Consider the following 17,232-nt stretch of genomic DNA (forward strand, 5'->3'; position numbering starts at 1 on the left):
CAGGGCGATCAGGGGATTGTGGAGCTCCCCCCTATCAGGCACAGAGCAGGGCTGATCAGGGGGTTGGGGCGCCTTCCCCTGTCACGAACAGAACAGGGCAGATAGGGAGGTTGTGGCCCCGCCCCCTGTCACTCACAGAGCCGCAGGGCGATCAGGGGATTGGGGAGCTCCCCCCTATCAGGCATAGAGCAGGGCTGATCAGGGGGTTGGGGTGCCTTCCCCTGTCACGAACAGAGCAGGGTGGATAGGGAGGTTGTGGCCCCACCCCCTGTCACACACAGAGCCACAGGGCGATCAGGGGGTTGGGGAGCTCCCCCTGACACACACAGAGCTGTAGGGCGATCAGGGAATTCGGGAGCTCCCCCGTATCAAGCACAGAGCAGGGCTGATCAGGGGTTTGGGGCACCTTCCCCTGTCACGAACAGAGCAGGGCGGATAGGGAGGTTGTGGCCCCGCCTCCTGTCACACACAGAGCCACAGGGAGATCAGGGGGTTTGGGCGCTGCCCCCTGTCACGCTGATCCTGGTGCCGGGAGCCTCGCTGCTCCGCTGATCCTGGTGCTGGGAGGCATATTGCCCTTTTATTATATGAAATAGAGGCCTAGTGCACAGGTGGGGGCCGGCTGGTTTGCCCTGAAGGGTGTCCTGGATCAGGGTGGGGGTCCTCACTGGGGTGCCTGGCCAGTCTGCCTGAGGGGCTGAGGGCCGTTTTCAGGCTGGCAGGTGACTGAAGCTCCCAACTGCTCCTTTTTTTCTTTTCTTTTTTTTCTATTCTGGGCCAGCTTTAGCTCTGAGGCCTCGCTGCTGAAAGCAGGTTTCTGGCCTTTGCCTTCTGTATTTGATACAATGTTGCGGTCCGGCTGGCTGAAGCCCGGCTGACTGAAAGCCGGTTTCTGGGGTTTTGTTTAGCTTCTATATTTGCAACATAGTTGCTTAGAGTTGTAGCTGAGAGGCCGGCAGGTCAGGCGGGGAACGTTGGAGTTCGCCATCACTGGAGCAAGCAAGCCTCCCTGTTTGCTTCAGTGCATGGCTGCTGGCCGCCATCTTGGCTGACAGTTAATTTGCATAAGGATATGCTGATTAGCCAATGGGAAGGGTAGCGGTCGTATGCTAATTACCATGTTTCTCTTTTATTAGTGTAGATATAATACATATATAAAATTTGCTTTGGAAATTCATTTCATAGCCTTTTAAATGTAAAGGTGTACTTTACTATAAGTATCTGAGGATACACCTCAGACAAAGCCTTAGATCCTTTCTGTGTGGTCATCTCCAGGAACTACTCACCTGTGTTTCTGGACCTTATACATGCCATACACTGTGACCCAACCCAGTGCTATTTACATCATTCAGAGCTACATACAACAAATTTTAAAATCATTATTATTTTTTTTAATACTACACTGCCCTAACTATAATTCAGGAAGTTTGGGGGTAATATTCTTTCACTGCTTACTTGGTCTGAATCATTTCTAGTCTTGAACAATGGCTATTTTGTAAGGTTCAATTATACCATGTGTTTGTGGCTACATATGCCACCCACAAATGTCCATAATTATTATTTATTACTAGCTATGTACTTTATACTTCGTATTTGTTGAGTGTTTTACAGTCAGGCATTAGTTACTAAGAGTAAATTATATGTTTGCTTTTCTTTATTCTACCCCTTTCACTGTTATTTAATATATGTCAGATTCAGGAAAACCCTAAACTTGTTTAAATACTTATAGACAAAGGTTTTCTCTTCAATCAGCTTTTTTTTTTTTTTTAAATTGTGTCCAATCTACCCAAAGATAGCTGTTTTTTTTTTTTTAATATATATTTTATTGATTTTTCACAGAGAGGAAGGGAGAGAGATAGATAGTCAGAAACATCGATGGGAGAGAAACATCGATCAGCTGCCTCCTGCACACCCCCCACTGGGGATGTGCCCGCAAGCCAGGTACATGCCCCCGACCGGAATCGAACCTGGGACCCCTCAGTCCGCAGGCCGACGCTCTATCCACTGAGCCAAACCGGTCTCGGCGCTTCAATCAGCTTTATAATCCTTCCAGCCACACTGGCTGCTGACCATACCAGCATAGTGAGAGAATTTTCTCTCAGAGATGAAAGCCATAGCGAAGCCTTCCGGTGCTTGGTTTCCTAGCACAGCTGCTGGTGTAGATCATGCTGCTGATAGTTCCGCCTGGAGATTCTTGAGCATCTTTGCCAGTTAGAGCTGGAAGGGTGCCCATCCAGGAGGTCATGTAGCCCAGTTACATGTAATGAAACTAAGATGCAGCCTGGTTAACGAATGTACTGGACTCAAATAGCTGGCAACTGTCAGAGCTCCGGACTAATTCTCCTTTTTCTTTGCTCTTTCCCCTATCTCTGTTGTAAAGAATTGGGGCAGCCAGGTGGTTAAAATACTTAAAGAAGGAGTATGGAAACCTAATGTCTAGATGTTAAGAAATGTTTTTTGTTTTTTTAATGCTTGAAATGCATTGTCTTCTTTTCCATCAGGTTGGCTCCTTCTCATTTTTTTTCCCTTCAAAATATGGTTCAAAAGTCTTCTTATCCCAGAAGCCTCCTAAGCATTCCTAGGCTGAATTAGTAACTTCCTCCTCATAACTTAAAAGGCACTGCACATCCCTACATTATAATACTTATTATATTGTGTTATAACTGTATTCAATTCACCATCTGTCTTCCTCCTTCTCATCCACTGGACTGAGCTTCCAGGAGCAGCAATAGTATCTTCTTGAACTTCAATCCCTAGCACTTGGCAAAGAGCCGGCGTTTTGTGTGCCCTCCATGTTTTATGAATGAATGAATGAACCAACCACACTCTCATAGTCTTGCACTATCAGTGAATGTTATACTTTATTGGACATACAAGTCACCCAGAGTTTCCAGACCACACCACAGAGATGCTGATTCAGGATTGGGGTAATGTTAAGAATCTGCATTTTTATTAAGAAGCTGATGACTTTGATGCAAATGGTCCATAGGCCACACTTGACAAGCTCTGCTCTCTCATTAGTTCCGCTGGTACTTATATATCCCGATTATCTGTCATCTAAATAAACCCATAGAGCTTCACTATCCACCCCCTTCCACCATTTTGACTCCTGAATAGAGGTACAGTAAACCCTCAATTTTGCAGACGTCGATTTAACGAACTTCAGATTTAGCAGACAGAATTTCCAGTCCATATTTCATATGTGAACAATAACACTCTGTTAATTTTAAAATGCTTTTAACCAAGATTTGCTTATAATTAAATTAACAGGTTTTTTTTGTTTTGTTTTGCACTCACTGTTATTTTTAATAAATTTTAGTGAATGGGCCATATGTTGGGAAAAAAACACTGTAGTAATTTCACTGACATAAATATCACATGTCTACAAGTATAGTCGACATATTTAAAGCCAAGAGTCACTGTTCATAAACAGTGTTCGGGGAATGCTGATCACACCGCATTGTGTGGTAATTGGTTTCTGTAGCCATTGTAATGCCTGCCTGGGATGTTCCCACGTGCGCTAAGCCACGCCCCAGCCATGTGTATTTGTTTACTCTAAATGACTGGTGAATGCACGCATTTACCAGACCTATTCAGTATAAATTTCAAGTCACAGTAATACATATAGAAGACTTTTCTGTGAAATTAAACTTTTCATACATACTCAATTTTAATACACAAATGTGTCTACATAAGTAAAAACAGGTAAACTAATTTGTCAATTTTTTAACAAATGCATTTGGAAAACCTACTTTATTATGTAACGGATTTTTGGCTTTAACAGACACCCCCTCACCTGAATTAGTCCATTATATCGAGGTTTTACTGTGTCAACATTTTAAACAAACTCCAAGGCATCTTCCCAATTAAATTTGTAAAAATAAAGATAATATGTGTACAGCATTTTGAGTAATTAGAAGAAGAGTATCTTAGTTCATCAGGGAAATATTATCATAATATAATCTAGCATCATGAAAATTACATTAGATATGTTGGATTCGGTTTGAGACTTAAATGCAAAGGAAATAAAACCCACATGCAATGCCTGCGTGGACAGCCTGCATGAGCACTTGCCCTGGCTGGGTTCTCTTGTTTGTGTAGGCAGGCTTTCCCCTTCACCGGGGCTGGCCTAGAGAAGAGGGTTGCTTTAGACACTGAGGTGCTAGGTGCTCTTTTGAGAATGAAGCTCCATATTAGTAAACTTAATGGCTGATGTTTACATATTTTTAAAAATCTCAACTGGTACATGTGTGCCTGCACCTAACTATATGTATGCATTTTTTAAAATTATGAACTTAAGCAACTTTGCAGGAAAAAGAACTGAATGGGTAGTTATTAAACTGCCTTTATATAACTATCCAAAAGGATTTCTCATCCTTGTGGAATATTTACACATATATTAAAAAGTATATCTATGCAGTTCCACATATTACTTTTTACTTGTAATTTATTTTGTATGCACATGTCCACGGGTCAACCTAATTCATATTTTTTGTTATTTTAAATGGTAAAATAATATCTCATCTATTTTATTCTATTATTTACTTAGTGTTCTGCCAAGGGTTGGCTGTTTTGGTTATTTTCAAAGATTTGCTATCATATAGAGAGTTCTTATGCTCATTTCTGCTCAAATTATGTTTTTGTTTGTATGAATTCCATTGTGCATATTCTCCAAAGTGAAAGAATTAGAAGGAAGAGTAATGACAGTTTTATAGTTCTTATTGCATATTATAGTATTGCTTTCTGGAGACACTGAACCCATATACAACCCACAGGCGTGTGGGCCATGCTGCTTTTCCCACAGCCTGACCAATCTGTAATTTCATCATTCCAGCCTATTTTTGCTAGTTTAATGTGAGCATAGGGCCTCTCCAGAAATATTTTATTTTGAAGTTCTTTAAGTGATGCGAGGCAATTCTTTTCCATGGGGGATAATTAACTGTTTTCATTTTAAGGACAAACAATTCACCTCCTATTGACAGTTTTGGAGGGACCGGCGTAACAACCTTTTGTAGAATTGATTCTGTAGAAATAGGACCCTTAGGTGCTGGCCAGGCTCCGTCTGTTAGGGAGGAGCAATTGTATAGACCTGAATTAGAAAACGTATCTGAAGGGCTGCCGAAGAAGTGCCAGCTCACTCTGGCAAGGAAGATTGGAGAGCAGGAACATTATAATTTCATGATGAAAAAAGCACTGGGGCTTTGGCATAGGATAACAGATTTCACTTCAAAATGAATGCAAAAACCTATCCCTCCTGCCATTCTATGATATCCTCACACAATGCCACTTCCTTTCCTGAACATTTCAAGGAGACCCCCTGGTCTATGACAGGGAGGACTTTAGAATGGCCAGGACACTCACCTGGGCTATTTGAGAGGTCTTGTGGGGAGGACTTGGAGACAAGTCGCAGGAGCAGTCAGTCCCGTCTGTGGAAAGTCAGCTCAGATATAAAATAGTGCCTTTGCCCATTGTCTCACATTCTGTGACTGTGGTCATCTTCTGTGTAAGCAAATAAATGCTTGCTATGCCGGTGTGGGTTCCTGTGGTGCCAAACACAAGATACAATGTTATTTATGTAAGACGGGCCTTTTGTTTTGGACAGTGGTCTAATCTGTTGATCTTTTTAGAAATTGGTGACTGTCCAACTTGTAATGAAAGTCAACCTCTTGAGCACTTGGGATCAAAACCTGTCCTTTTCCTCCATTCCCGGCTGTCATGCTAAATTGGCACTTCTTTGCTTTCACTCTTGTCTCCATAGAATGCTTACACACACAGACACATGTATGTCTCTATCTTTATCAATCTGTGCCTACCTATCTTTCTGCTTTATTTGGAAATAATTCACACACCACACAATTCACCCATTTAACATGTATAATTCAGTGGATTTTATTATATTCACAGAGTTGGCATCCATAACCACAGTCAATTTTAGAACATTCTATACCCCCCCCCCCCCCCCCCAAAGAAACCTCAGTTCCGTTAGAAGCCAATCTCTTTTTGCCTCCAACCCTCCCAGCCCTAGGCAACTAGGGCTTATTCTGGACATTTCATATAAAGAATCATATAATATGTGATCTTTTGGTTTAGCTTCTTTCACTTCACATAATTTTTTCGGGGTTCATCCGTGTTGTCGTATATATCAGGTTTCCCCCCGTTTTTTATTGCTGAATAATACTTCATTGTCTGATAGACCACATTTTGTTTGTCCATTCATAAGATGATGGGTTGTTTCCACTTTGGGCTACTATGAATGAATAATAAAACATGTATATGTTTCCGTGTGGAAGAATGTTTTCAGGTTTCTTGGATATATGCCTAGGAGTGCTGAGATGTAGGAGAACTGTTTAACTTTTTGAGCAACTGCCCAACTGGTTTCCAAAGCAGCTTCCCCATTTTACATCCTCGCCCACATGTACGAGGGCTTCAGTTTCTCCATATCCTCACCAACACTTGTTCTTGCCCATCCCTTTTGTCATAGCCATCCTAGTGGTTGTGAAGTGGCATCTCCTTGTGGTTTTGACTTGCACGTCCTTGATGGCTAATAGAATACTTACTCCTTATCTTAGTATTCTTCTTATTCTTTTATAAAAATAAATGATATGCTTCAAGAAATTAAAAAGGGCAAGGAATACGAGCAGCAATAACTTCCTCTTGGGTTTCACACATCATCCCATCAGAATGGAAGGGACCTCCACCAACATGAGTGTGCTCCAGCCATTCTCTTCCTTCTTGTATCCATTCATCATTCAGAGCATGGGGAAGCAGAGACCATTGTCCTATGTTGGGTAATGTCCTGTGTTGGGTAATGTGCCCACCCCTTGGGTTTGTAGTTATGACTAGGACTAGACAATGTACACCAGGAGTGTGCAAATCCTGAAAGGAAATTGAAGTGCTTTTGAGGTGGGAGACTGGGTGCCACGGGTGGGACCAGAACACGTTTCCTATTTCTCTGGGTGAACTGCATTGCCAAGGTTGGGAGCCACAGAGACCTTGTCAGAAACCTCACTAATGATGTCAGAAACCTGTGCTATGCCCTACCACATATCATAGTGAAGAACATATACTAAGCTTTATTCATAATATTTCAAAATGATACCATTTTAAATGTACATATTCCTATTTGAAACACAGCATTTTCAAATACATGATCTCATCGATCCTCAATAGTCTGTTAGTTTCTAGTTATAGTCTGTGGTGGCCTCGTGGTTTAAGTACATGCTTGTGAACGAGCCTCAGAATCCAACCACCACCAACTGATTTCCTGAGAACATGTGTTCTGAGCTCCAAACAAATGACGAACCAATGCTCAAATGTCCACCTGCCCCTAAGCCAGCATCTCACTGCTCGGCAGGCTCATGCCAGCAGGTTGCGTGGACAATAGAGAACAATTCTCATGTGCTCCATCCGGCCACCAGGGATGCTGACTGAGTGCTCAGCAATGTCAGGATGGGTGACTGGAAGGATCTTGCACTAGGTACAGTGTGGAAAATAGGCAGGCCTTGGGATTTTAGCTACCACCTCAGGTGCCTCGGGAGGTAGAAATGTTCATATCACAGTTCTCTTTCGTTTTCTGCTACAACAGAAGGCGACCAGAAGGGTTTCACTGCTATAAAGGAGAATGACTGGATCAAAACGACAGCTGGGAGTTTAAGGGACTCTGGTCAGAGACAGATGTCCTCACAGGGAGTCGATGCCTCCAAATGGCCTGGGAAGCAGCCGCGTGCCCTGGACCCTTTCCTCGGGCTTCAAGCTCATCTTCCTCCTCCTGCTGTCATCCTTCCAGTCCTGGGCAGAAGCCACGATGGTGGGCATCCTGGCCTCGGTGAACTTCTCAAGGGTATATATTGTCACACAGAAGTCCACCCACGGGCCACTGTGGACATTGTAGTCAGTCCTGCCGGTTGCCCTGCCAACGCAGAAATTTTATAGCATGCCATCAAAGATTGTATCTATAACTGTGATGATTTTTAAAAAAATAATCACTTCATTTAGATTTTTCTATTTTAACCCAAGGTATTCTTCAGCGGAAATAAGGAAACAGTTTACTCTCCCACCAAACCTTGGCCAGTACCATCGACAAAGCATAAGCACCTCCGCTGGCTTCCCTTCTCTTCAACTAGTAAGTATGAGCTACAGCTTTGCTTAGAGAACAGTCTCGCGCAGAAGCGCCCAGCGAAGGCTTTCTGCCTCTCTCCTTAGGTCTCCCCACTGCTACCTTCCACTTCCAGCCACCAGTGCCTGGCCTGGCCCTAATTTTTAACATCTGACAATTTCCCTCTCTTCCTCCCTCAAATAGGGCTTAGGGTGCAAAATGGGTTGTGGTTCTGACATCCCTGGACTTAGTGGCCTTCCAGGCTATGTGATTTCACCCGCATTATAATTCATATTGTAGGGAGGCAGAGGATTAGCCTTGGAAGCTTGCTGTTCGTTACATGCTTTTATTGGGGGAAAATGTATTCCAAAACCTGAAAAGCCAAGTTACAAACCTTAGTTTTTTAAAATCGTTTTCTTGGAAGTGTAATTTACATACAATAGAATCCACTCATTTTTAATGTACAGCTTGATGAATTTGGCCAATTTATTGTTATTTAACCTCTACTCAATCAAGAGTCCCCATCATGGCCCCTTTTTGGTCTGTCACCTCCCCCAGACCTCAGTCCTAGCCCTTAGGCCATCACTGATCCACTTCCGTCTTCATAATGTTGCTTTATCTGGAACTTCATATAATTGGAATCAATTCAAACCCCCATTTTAAACACACACACTCTCCCTACATATGGTGCCTGGTGGGTACTAGAAATCTCAGGGGGGACACTTTGAAAAAGTATATGATTGTCTAACCACTATGCTATACACCTGAAACCAATGCAACATAAATTGAAAGTTAACTGTAATTGGAAAACACCTAAAAAATATATTTTTTAAAAAACCAAACACTCCCCCTTCTAAGTTGAAGGTTGCCTGCATGTTTCACACCAAGGGTTGAGCGTGCCTATGTGTGTTCTCTTATTTGAGGACTAAATGGCAGACGTGTGCTAAGTAGGATGCATCTGGCTTAAGTGAGATGGTTTGTCAAACCCGAAGGAGCCTTCACTTCCTCTGTGAGAGCGGCAGCCTCCCCTGGCCTCACTTCCTCAGGCGCGTTGCGGCACAGCGCGCTGCACTTCTTTGCTTCTGGTGGTTAGCCTGCGGAGGTTAGGTTTATTTTTTGTTTCTCACTTATTACTTCAAAACCACTTCTGCTCTTAGAAATTTTGTAACCTTCCACTCAGTTTCCTGTGGCTGCCATCTTGTCTCCTGTAACAATTTACACGCGACTCACTGTGTGTCCTTAAAGGTATGTTTACTGGAGTGATTGGTGGTTATTTCAGAGGGGTAACTTGTGTGTTGTGTCACTGATGAAATAGTCCTACTGAAAAATAGACTGCAAAAGGTCATTTGTGAGGGCATGTCTTCCAAAAAACTACTTAGGACTTGGGTGTCTTGCGAGACTGCTGTTTTTATTTGTACTTTTCCTATCTGTTTCAAAATCGCGGATTATAATAAAAGCACGTCGGGTGCATAATGGTCATGCTTTCAGATATATCAGGTGAACTGTGAACCAAGACAAATTAATTTGGTGCTAATATATATTTTATTGAAAACCCCTGAAAATTATTATGCAATTTCTGATTAAAATCTTACTCCAAAATATTAAACATTTGGTTAAAAAGTGACTGGATACACTTTTCTATTTTAAACTAGGTGCGGAGGTGGGGTTGGGTGCTTTGCTTCTTTGTAAATTAAGACCTCAGCGCTCTGCAGCGGCTGTCTTGAGAAAATGTGGACATCACTGCGAAGAGGCTTTGAGGAAGTTTAGCCAGCGGGCTTTAACCCTTTCTCTGCAGGCCAGCTTTGACTCACATTTCTTCAGGAGAAGTCGTTTATAAATATAAAGTCTCAAAGGAAACAATTGCTTCATGACTGCAGGTGCTTTTTGGTTTTATGGAAGTAAATGCTGATGAATTACTTCATTAGCTGGGCAGCCGAGCTAACACGTGGCTTAACGATCCATTTCCTAAGAGAAGATACCAAAGAAGTAGCACACATCTTTAACTATACAAGAATCATGTGTGCCTCAATTTATTCCTTTTTCCATTTGCAAATGAATAGCCTTTAAAATACACTAGTTCGGGTTACTCCAGTTTAGTTTTCTAATGATCTTTTCCCAGATCTCTGCTCCTGCTTCTGCTTCTGCACAGTCTGTTACCCCTGCGCCTCCTGTTAACTGACAGCAAAGCAGGAGGTATGAGGGAGCCACCGGCCCCAATTTGATATCCATTAAAAAAATAAAAAGCATGGCCTGCTTAGGAAAGCACCCTGATGTTTACCTGCTTGTCCCGTTGTAATGTCAGAATGAGGTGACTGTTCTTCCCCTTGAGTCATCTTCCCAAATGAAGGTTCCTCCAACAGAAGTCAGCACACACGGTGATTTCCCTTTCCCTTCAAGAATGATTTCATTTCACGGCAAGATACTGGGACATTTCAGCAAGATTCATTTCTGGGGAGGCAGAGAAGTAGTTTGTCATCTACAGACTCTCAACCGGAAGTAGCTTTAACAAGCTGCTCCTAAGCGAGAAGCCATAGACTGTCCATTGTATAATTTTAGACAATTGAAAAGTAAGAATGAGTGCATTCTGACCTTTGTTTCTCTTACCTTTGTTTATATAAACCACCATTTCAACAACTCCGCGTGCCAAAACAAATGGTTGTTTAAGTTTTTAAAGTATTTAACTGGACAAGGTTATTTAAAACTCAATCAATTATTAGTTTGTTGTTTTGCAAGAGGAAATAACTTGGAGTCGCATGGATCTGGGGTGAAGTATAACTGTCATGTAATTGGTATATAATTTGAGGTAAGTGAACCTCTGTGAAGGCTTCAGTTTCCTCATTTGCAATATTGGCATAATAATGCTACCCCATTAGGGTTAACATAAATGACATAATAGATGCTGTGTAAATAGTGGCTATTACTGTCAATGTGTTTGGCACTGTGGAGACACTAGGAGATTAAAAGAAGAAGATCAATAGGAGATTGTTTTGCCTCTAAAGGGCCTTATGATCTATTTGAGATAATATAGGAAATCCATACTGGCTTTGAGTGTGGTAGGTGCTCAGAAGAGAGACAAATCCATGACATAATAGGGAGGTAAAGGCTTGATGGGGAAGGTGAGGAGATTTAGAGGAAGGTTCTCAGCCCTGGCTGCCCATCAGAATCCCAGGGACCTTTAGAAACACCTGTGGCCAGGCCCACCATAGAATGAGTAAATAAAAATCCAAGGGATGGGCCTAGGTATTTTAAAGTTCCCTGGGACTTTAACATGTGGTCTAGTTTAAAGAACTACATAGTGGGAGTATTCCAAACAGGAGGAAGAACATAAAGAAAGTGAAGTTTCTTTTGTTGCCCTAGTTCTGAGTTTCAGAGAGTATGGTCAGCAAGAACACATACTATCCCTATGGATATATCCTTATATAAAGATAGTTGGTTGAGTGTCGTCCCTTGCCATGAGGGTTTGCTGTTCAATTCTCTGTCGGAGCACATGCCTGGCTTTATCCCTGGTGGGAGTTGGGAGGCAGGAGTCAGCTGATTGATGTTTCGCTCCAGCATCAAAGTTTCTCTCTCTCCCTCTCGCTTTCTCTCTGTCTGAGGATCAATGAAAAAAAAATCTACACCAGTCCCTTTAGCATTTCTTGCATGGCTGGCTTGGTGGTGATAAACTCCCTTAGCCTTTTTTTGTCTGTGAAGCTTCTTATTTCCCCTTCAATTTTGAATGATTGCCTTGCTGGATAGAGTATTCTTGGATTCAGTCCTTTGCTTTGCATCACTGTAAATTTCCGTCCATTCTTTTCTGGCCTGATGTGTTTCTGTTGAGAAATCATTTGATAATCTAATGGGAGATCCCTTGTATGTAACTTTCTGTCTCTCTCTTGCAGCCTGTAAGATTCTCTCTTTGTCCTGAACATTTGCCATGGTAATTATGATGTGTCTTGATGTGGGTCTTTTCAGGTTCACCTTGTTTGGGACTCTCTGGGCTTGTGTGACTTTTTTCTTCCCCACCTCAGGGAAGTTTTCTGATATTATTTCTTCGAATAGGTTTTCTAATCCTTGTTCATCTTTCTGTTGTTCTGGCACCCCTATTATTCGTATGTTGTTTCGTTTCATGTTGTCCCAAACCTCCCTTAGGCTCTCCTCCTGTCTTTTAATTTTTTTGTCCAATTGCAGTACAGTTTGGGTGTGTTTTGCTTCCTTGTCTTCTAATTCACTAATTCGGTCCTCCGCTTCTCCTAGTCTACTGTTGATGCTTTCAATGGTGTTTTTTATTGCAGCTATGTCGCTCTTCATTTCTTCTTGGGTCTTACTTAAGTTGTTGATTTTTTCATCTGTTTCTTCTAGCTTCTTGCATATGGTATTGATTTTTTCCTCCGTCTGGTGTATGCACTCTAGGACCCTTATTCTGAATTCTTTTTCTGTCATGTTGCATGCCTCTGTCTCACTTAGCTGCTTTTCTGGCAAGTCCTCCTTTTCTTTCCTTTGGGGGTTTCTTTGCCTACCCATGTTTGATCTCACTGACATATCTAGTTGTTGAGTCGTTCAGTGGCTGCTCCCTGGGTGGCAATGGCTGCTCCCTGGGTGGCAGTGGCTCCTCGGGCTGTGGTTGCTTCTTGGGCGGTTGTGGTAGCAGCTGTTCCTCCGTTGGTTGCAGGTCCTCTGGTGGGTGCTGTTCACAGCTGTGGTGGTTCTCCTAGCTGGTGGAGGGAGGCTTCACACACAGTAACTGTTCCCCAGACAGAGCGTGTGGTGATCAGGAGGCCGCTGTTGCTTGGATCTGCTTTCCGTGGGGGGAAGCAGGGCTTGTTTGAGTTCATGTAGTCGTGCTGCTTGAGAGCCGTTGCCTCTGGGTTAGTAGCCGATCTCTGGATGCCGGTAACAGCTACTCAAGATGGCGCGGTCTCGCCGAAAAAAAAATCTAGAAAGAAAAAAAAGATAGTGGCTTCTGTCATAAATCTGATAAGTCAAGTGAGAGGAAGGGTGTGTTTGATTTCTTTTTCTGTTTAGTCAGGTTTGTGTTTTTTAAACTCTAATTGTCGGTGTTAGCTGTGATAATTTTGAATACAAGAATTTCAAAGTCAATAAAATATTTTTAAAAATTTTATATTTGAATATGAAGAGGAACCACCAGTTGGAGTTGGTTTCTTAGACATGATGATAGAGTTGTTCTGGGCCTATCTGACACTCCTGTCAGAGTCCTTTGTGCCACTTAGTGTAGCATCGCTCATTGGCCGTGGCATTCTGCATTGCCACAGCCATGTGAACAGGTTGGCCAGACACTCTCTGATGTCAACAACTCTATATTTGATATATTTATTAAATTGAAACTGTAAAATACCAAAATTATTTTTTAGTTATTCAAAGTAGAAAGGGGAGTAAAATATGCAAGAGAGGAAAAGGTTGGATCTATGCCCTAAGGTATAAAGAAGGATGAGAGACACTATCATGGTGTTAATGATCTTCACCTACATTTTTATAGAGAGAAAATCCTATTTTTAAAAAATGAGAAGAGAAAATTTTGAAGTGAAATGGAATGAACCAGCTGAACCATAATGTCCTTGGGTGAAGAAAAGTATGTAAAAAGCCACATCCTGGATATGTACCAAACACCATGGTTACGTGACATGTTTGTACACAGGGGTGGGCAAAAGTTGGCGTAAAGTTGTTCATATAAAAAAAGACATGCAGGTTATTATTGCAGTAGCTTTATTAACTCTGTTTCTAATACAACTATAAACCTACTTTTGCCAACACCTGTATAACACTTATGTAGGGAAAAAAAGTCTCATACCTGAAAAAGCATTCATTTTTATTATGTGTTTAAGCTTCTGAACAATAAAGCAACCTTTTTCTTTTACTACTAAGGCTGAACGCTTAATAAATATGGCCCTTTATTATTTTTCTTGTGCCATTGCTCATGTGTGCTTCATTTTTCAAGCAGTTGGGCTGTTCTTGGGTTTCATTGATTTCACGGAGGGGACATGATAGAAAATGAAGATCTCAGTATGGTGTATAGTGTTCATGCAAATTCACATGGAAGATGGAATGAAAGAGTGAGGCCCTGCATGCAGAGCAAGAGTTTCATTACTGTCACTGTTTAAAGCAGGGGAATCAAATCCACCTTGGTAAAAATAGATGGTTGCCTACCATGGCATGTCAGCACCTTCCACTTGGTGGCATCAGGGGAAGATTGTCATTGGTGGAAGCAGGGAAGTAGTTAGTTTAAGACGTTGTACTTTGAAATTACTGAAGCCAAAAGAACCTGTCTTCAGATCTATTTACTTAAATATGGTAGAGAGCTGAAAGGATTGTCTTAAGCATTCACTCATTCATTCATTCATTCATTTAAGAAATATGTTTTCACTCTCACTCTGTGGCAGGAGCTGGTCTAGGAGCTGGGGATACACTGGTGAATATAGCAAAAGGTCTAGCCTCTTGGAACTTACATTCTAGAATGGGAGACATAGACAAAAAAAAAATGAATGTAGACCAAATCAAGGGGGTTTTAATGATTTGAAGAATGAAACAGGAAAAGGGAATAGAGAGTGACACAGAAGAGAGCCTATTTGGTGGTCTGTGAAGGCCTCTGTCTAGAAAGGAGACACTTGGGAAGGATTCTGAATGAACTTGACAGATATCTGGAGGAAAAGTCTTCTAGTCAGAAGGAACAGCAAGAGCAAAGTCCCCGAGGCAAGAGTATGTGGCCTACTCCAGAAACAGCAAGGAAGCAGAGAGCGAGATGAACAGAGTAGGCAGTAGGAGATGAGATCATAAAGAAAGCAGGGCTGGGCCATAGGCCTCAGAGACCATGGAAGAACTTGGGTTCTTCCCTTGGTTAAGATGAAGTCACTGTTTGAGACAGCGTGGAGGGACCTGGAGAGTATTAAGCTAAGCAAAATAAGCCAATCAAAGAAAGACAAGTATCACATGATCTCACTTATATGTGAAATCTAATGAACAAAGTAAACTGATGAACAAAATAGATCCAGAGACAGTGAAGCATGCAACAGACTGATGTATTTCAGAGGGAAGGGGCAAGTGGGAAGAGATTAACCAATGAATTTATATGCATATATTCATAGCCCATGGACAGATAACAGTGAAGGGAAGGCTTGGGGAGGGGGTGGTGGGAGTCAATGGCGGGGGGGGGGGGGGAAGAGGACATCTGTAATATTGTCAACAGTAAAGATAAATTTTAAAAAAATGAAGTCGCTGAAAGCATTGAGCATCAGCCAGGCACAATCATAATTTTTATAAAGATTGCTTATAGGGTTCTTTATATGAGGATCATTCTGGCTGTCACAGGGAGAATAGACTGGGCTGGGTGAAATTGTTACAATAACTCAGGAAAGTAATGGTGGTGCTTTGGAATAGGGTGGTGGGAGTAGAGAAGGTGAGAAGTGGTTGGATCCTAGATATATATATCAGAAGTAAAGTGGACAGGATTTTCTGATGGATAATACATAAGTTGTAAGAGAAAGAGAAAAATCAACATTGACTCCAAAGCTTTTGCCCTCAACAGCCCATGGAATGGAATTGCCATTTGCTGAGATGAGAAGACTTGGAAGATATAGGAAAGCAGACTGGCAGGGAAATTAAAAGTTTGTTTTAAATTTGTTATGTTTGATAGGCCTATTAGATCACCAAGTGGTGATGTTGAGATATAATCAGAAAAGTCAACCTGGATTTCAAGCCAAAGGTTGAAGCTGCAGATATAGATTTGTAATATAAAAACCAAAAAAGGTATTTAGAGCCATGGGATTAGATGAGATCATCTGGGCATGAATAAAGATTGAGAAGAGAAGATGTTTTTAGAACTGAACCTGTGTATGGGGAGGAGAACCTAGAAAAAGTGTCTCAAAGGGAGAGTGACTAATTGTCTCAATTTGCTTGGGACCAAGTGGTTTCTTGGTATATGGACTTTTAGAAGCTGAGACACACTAGGACAAGTATTTCAAGAAAGAGGGACTGATTAACTGTATCCAGTAGTGTAGCTAAACCAGGATCTTTAAATTTGGCAATATGGAGGTCTCCAGTGACTTTTTGTTATTGTTAATCCTCACCCGAAGGTATTTTTCCATTGATTTTTAGAGATAGTGGAAGGGATGGGGAGAGACAGAGAAAGAGAGAAGGTTGAGGATCAAGCCTGCAACCAAGATACATGCCCTTGACCGGAATCAAACCTGTGACCCTTCAGCACATGAGCCAACACTTTATCCACTTAGTCAAACGGGCTAGGGCTCAGGTAACGGACACAACTTGTCTCTCATGAATAGCCTGATTTGAGAACACCCTCCATGAAGATAAACATTCATGAGGGTATGACACCAGTGTACCTGAAGACATCATTTCTCCTCCAGCCCACACAGAGCACCAGAAGCCTCCCCAGTGCTAAAACAAGGGACCCAGCCAGGTCCTCTGTGATTACTCCTGTGATTTGAGTCAAGCCATTTAGCCTCTGTTTTTCTTTCTTTTTGTTTCTCTCTTTATTGATTAAGGTATTACATATGTGTCCTTATCCCCCCATTGCCCCCCACCCCCCAACTCATGCCCTCACCCTGCCTGGTGTCTGTATCCATTGGTTAGGCTTATATACATGCATGCAAATCCTTTGGTTCATCTCTCCCTCTTACCCCCACCCTCCCCTGCCTTCCCTCTGAGGTTTGACGGTCTGATTGATGCTTCTCTGTCTATATATTTGTTTTTGTTCATCAGTTTATGTTGTTCATTATATTCCACAAATGAGTGAGATCATGTGATATTTATCTTTCTCTGCCTGGCTTATTTCGCTTAGCATGATGCTCTCCAGTTCCATCCAAGCTGTTGCAAATGGTAAGAATTCCATCTTGTTTACCAAAGCGTAGAATTCCATTGTGTAGATGTACCACTGTTTTTTAATCCACTCATCTGCTGATGAGCACTTAGGCTGTTTCCAAATCTTAGCTATGGTGAATTGTGCTGCTATGAACATAGGGATGCATATATCCTTTCTGATTGGTGTTTCTGGTTTCTTGGGATATATTCCTAGAAGTGGGATTACTGGGTCAAATGGGATTTCCATTTTTAGTTTTTTGAGGAAACTCCATACTGTTCTCCACAGTGGCTGTACCAGTCTGCATTCCCACCAGCAGTGCACGAGG

General features: G+C 42.0%; 1 protein-coding gene across 2 annotated transcripts in view; it reads left to right on the plus strand.

The window, feature by feature from the left end:
• DOCK8 (dedicator of cytokinesis 8) overlaps nucleotides 1-17,232 on the plus strand; it is a 195,747-nt gene that overhangs the window by 35,401 nt on the left and 143,114 nt on the right. The window contains exon 2 of one of the 2 annotated variants that reach the window (XM_070431550.1): nucleotides 8,017-8,122. In XM_070431550.1, coding sequence (XP_070287651.1) covers nucleotides 8,017-8,122 — 106 coding nt within the window. Of the gene's footprint in view, nucleotides 1-8,016; nucleotides 8,123-9,265; nucleotides 9,341-17,232 lie in introns of those variants that run through there. The other variant, XM_070431551.1, reaches the window with a different exon arrangement.

This window comes from Myotis yumanensis, unplaced genomic scaffold (assembly GCF_028538775.1).
Source record: "Myotis yumanensis isolate MYYU_CA2020_CCGP unplaced genomic scaffold, mMyoYum1.0.hap1 SCAF_12, whole genome shotgun sequence".
In the NCBI taxonomy this organism is placed as follows: Eukaryota; Metazoa; Chordata; class Mammalia; order Chiroptera; family Vespertilionidae; genus Myotis; species Myotis yumanensis.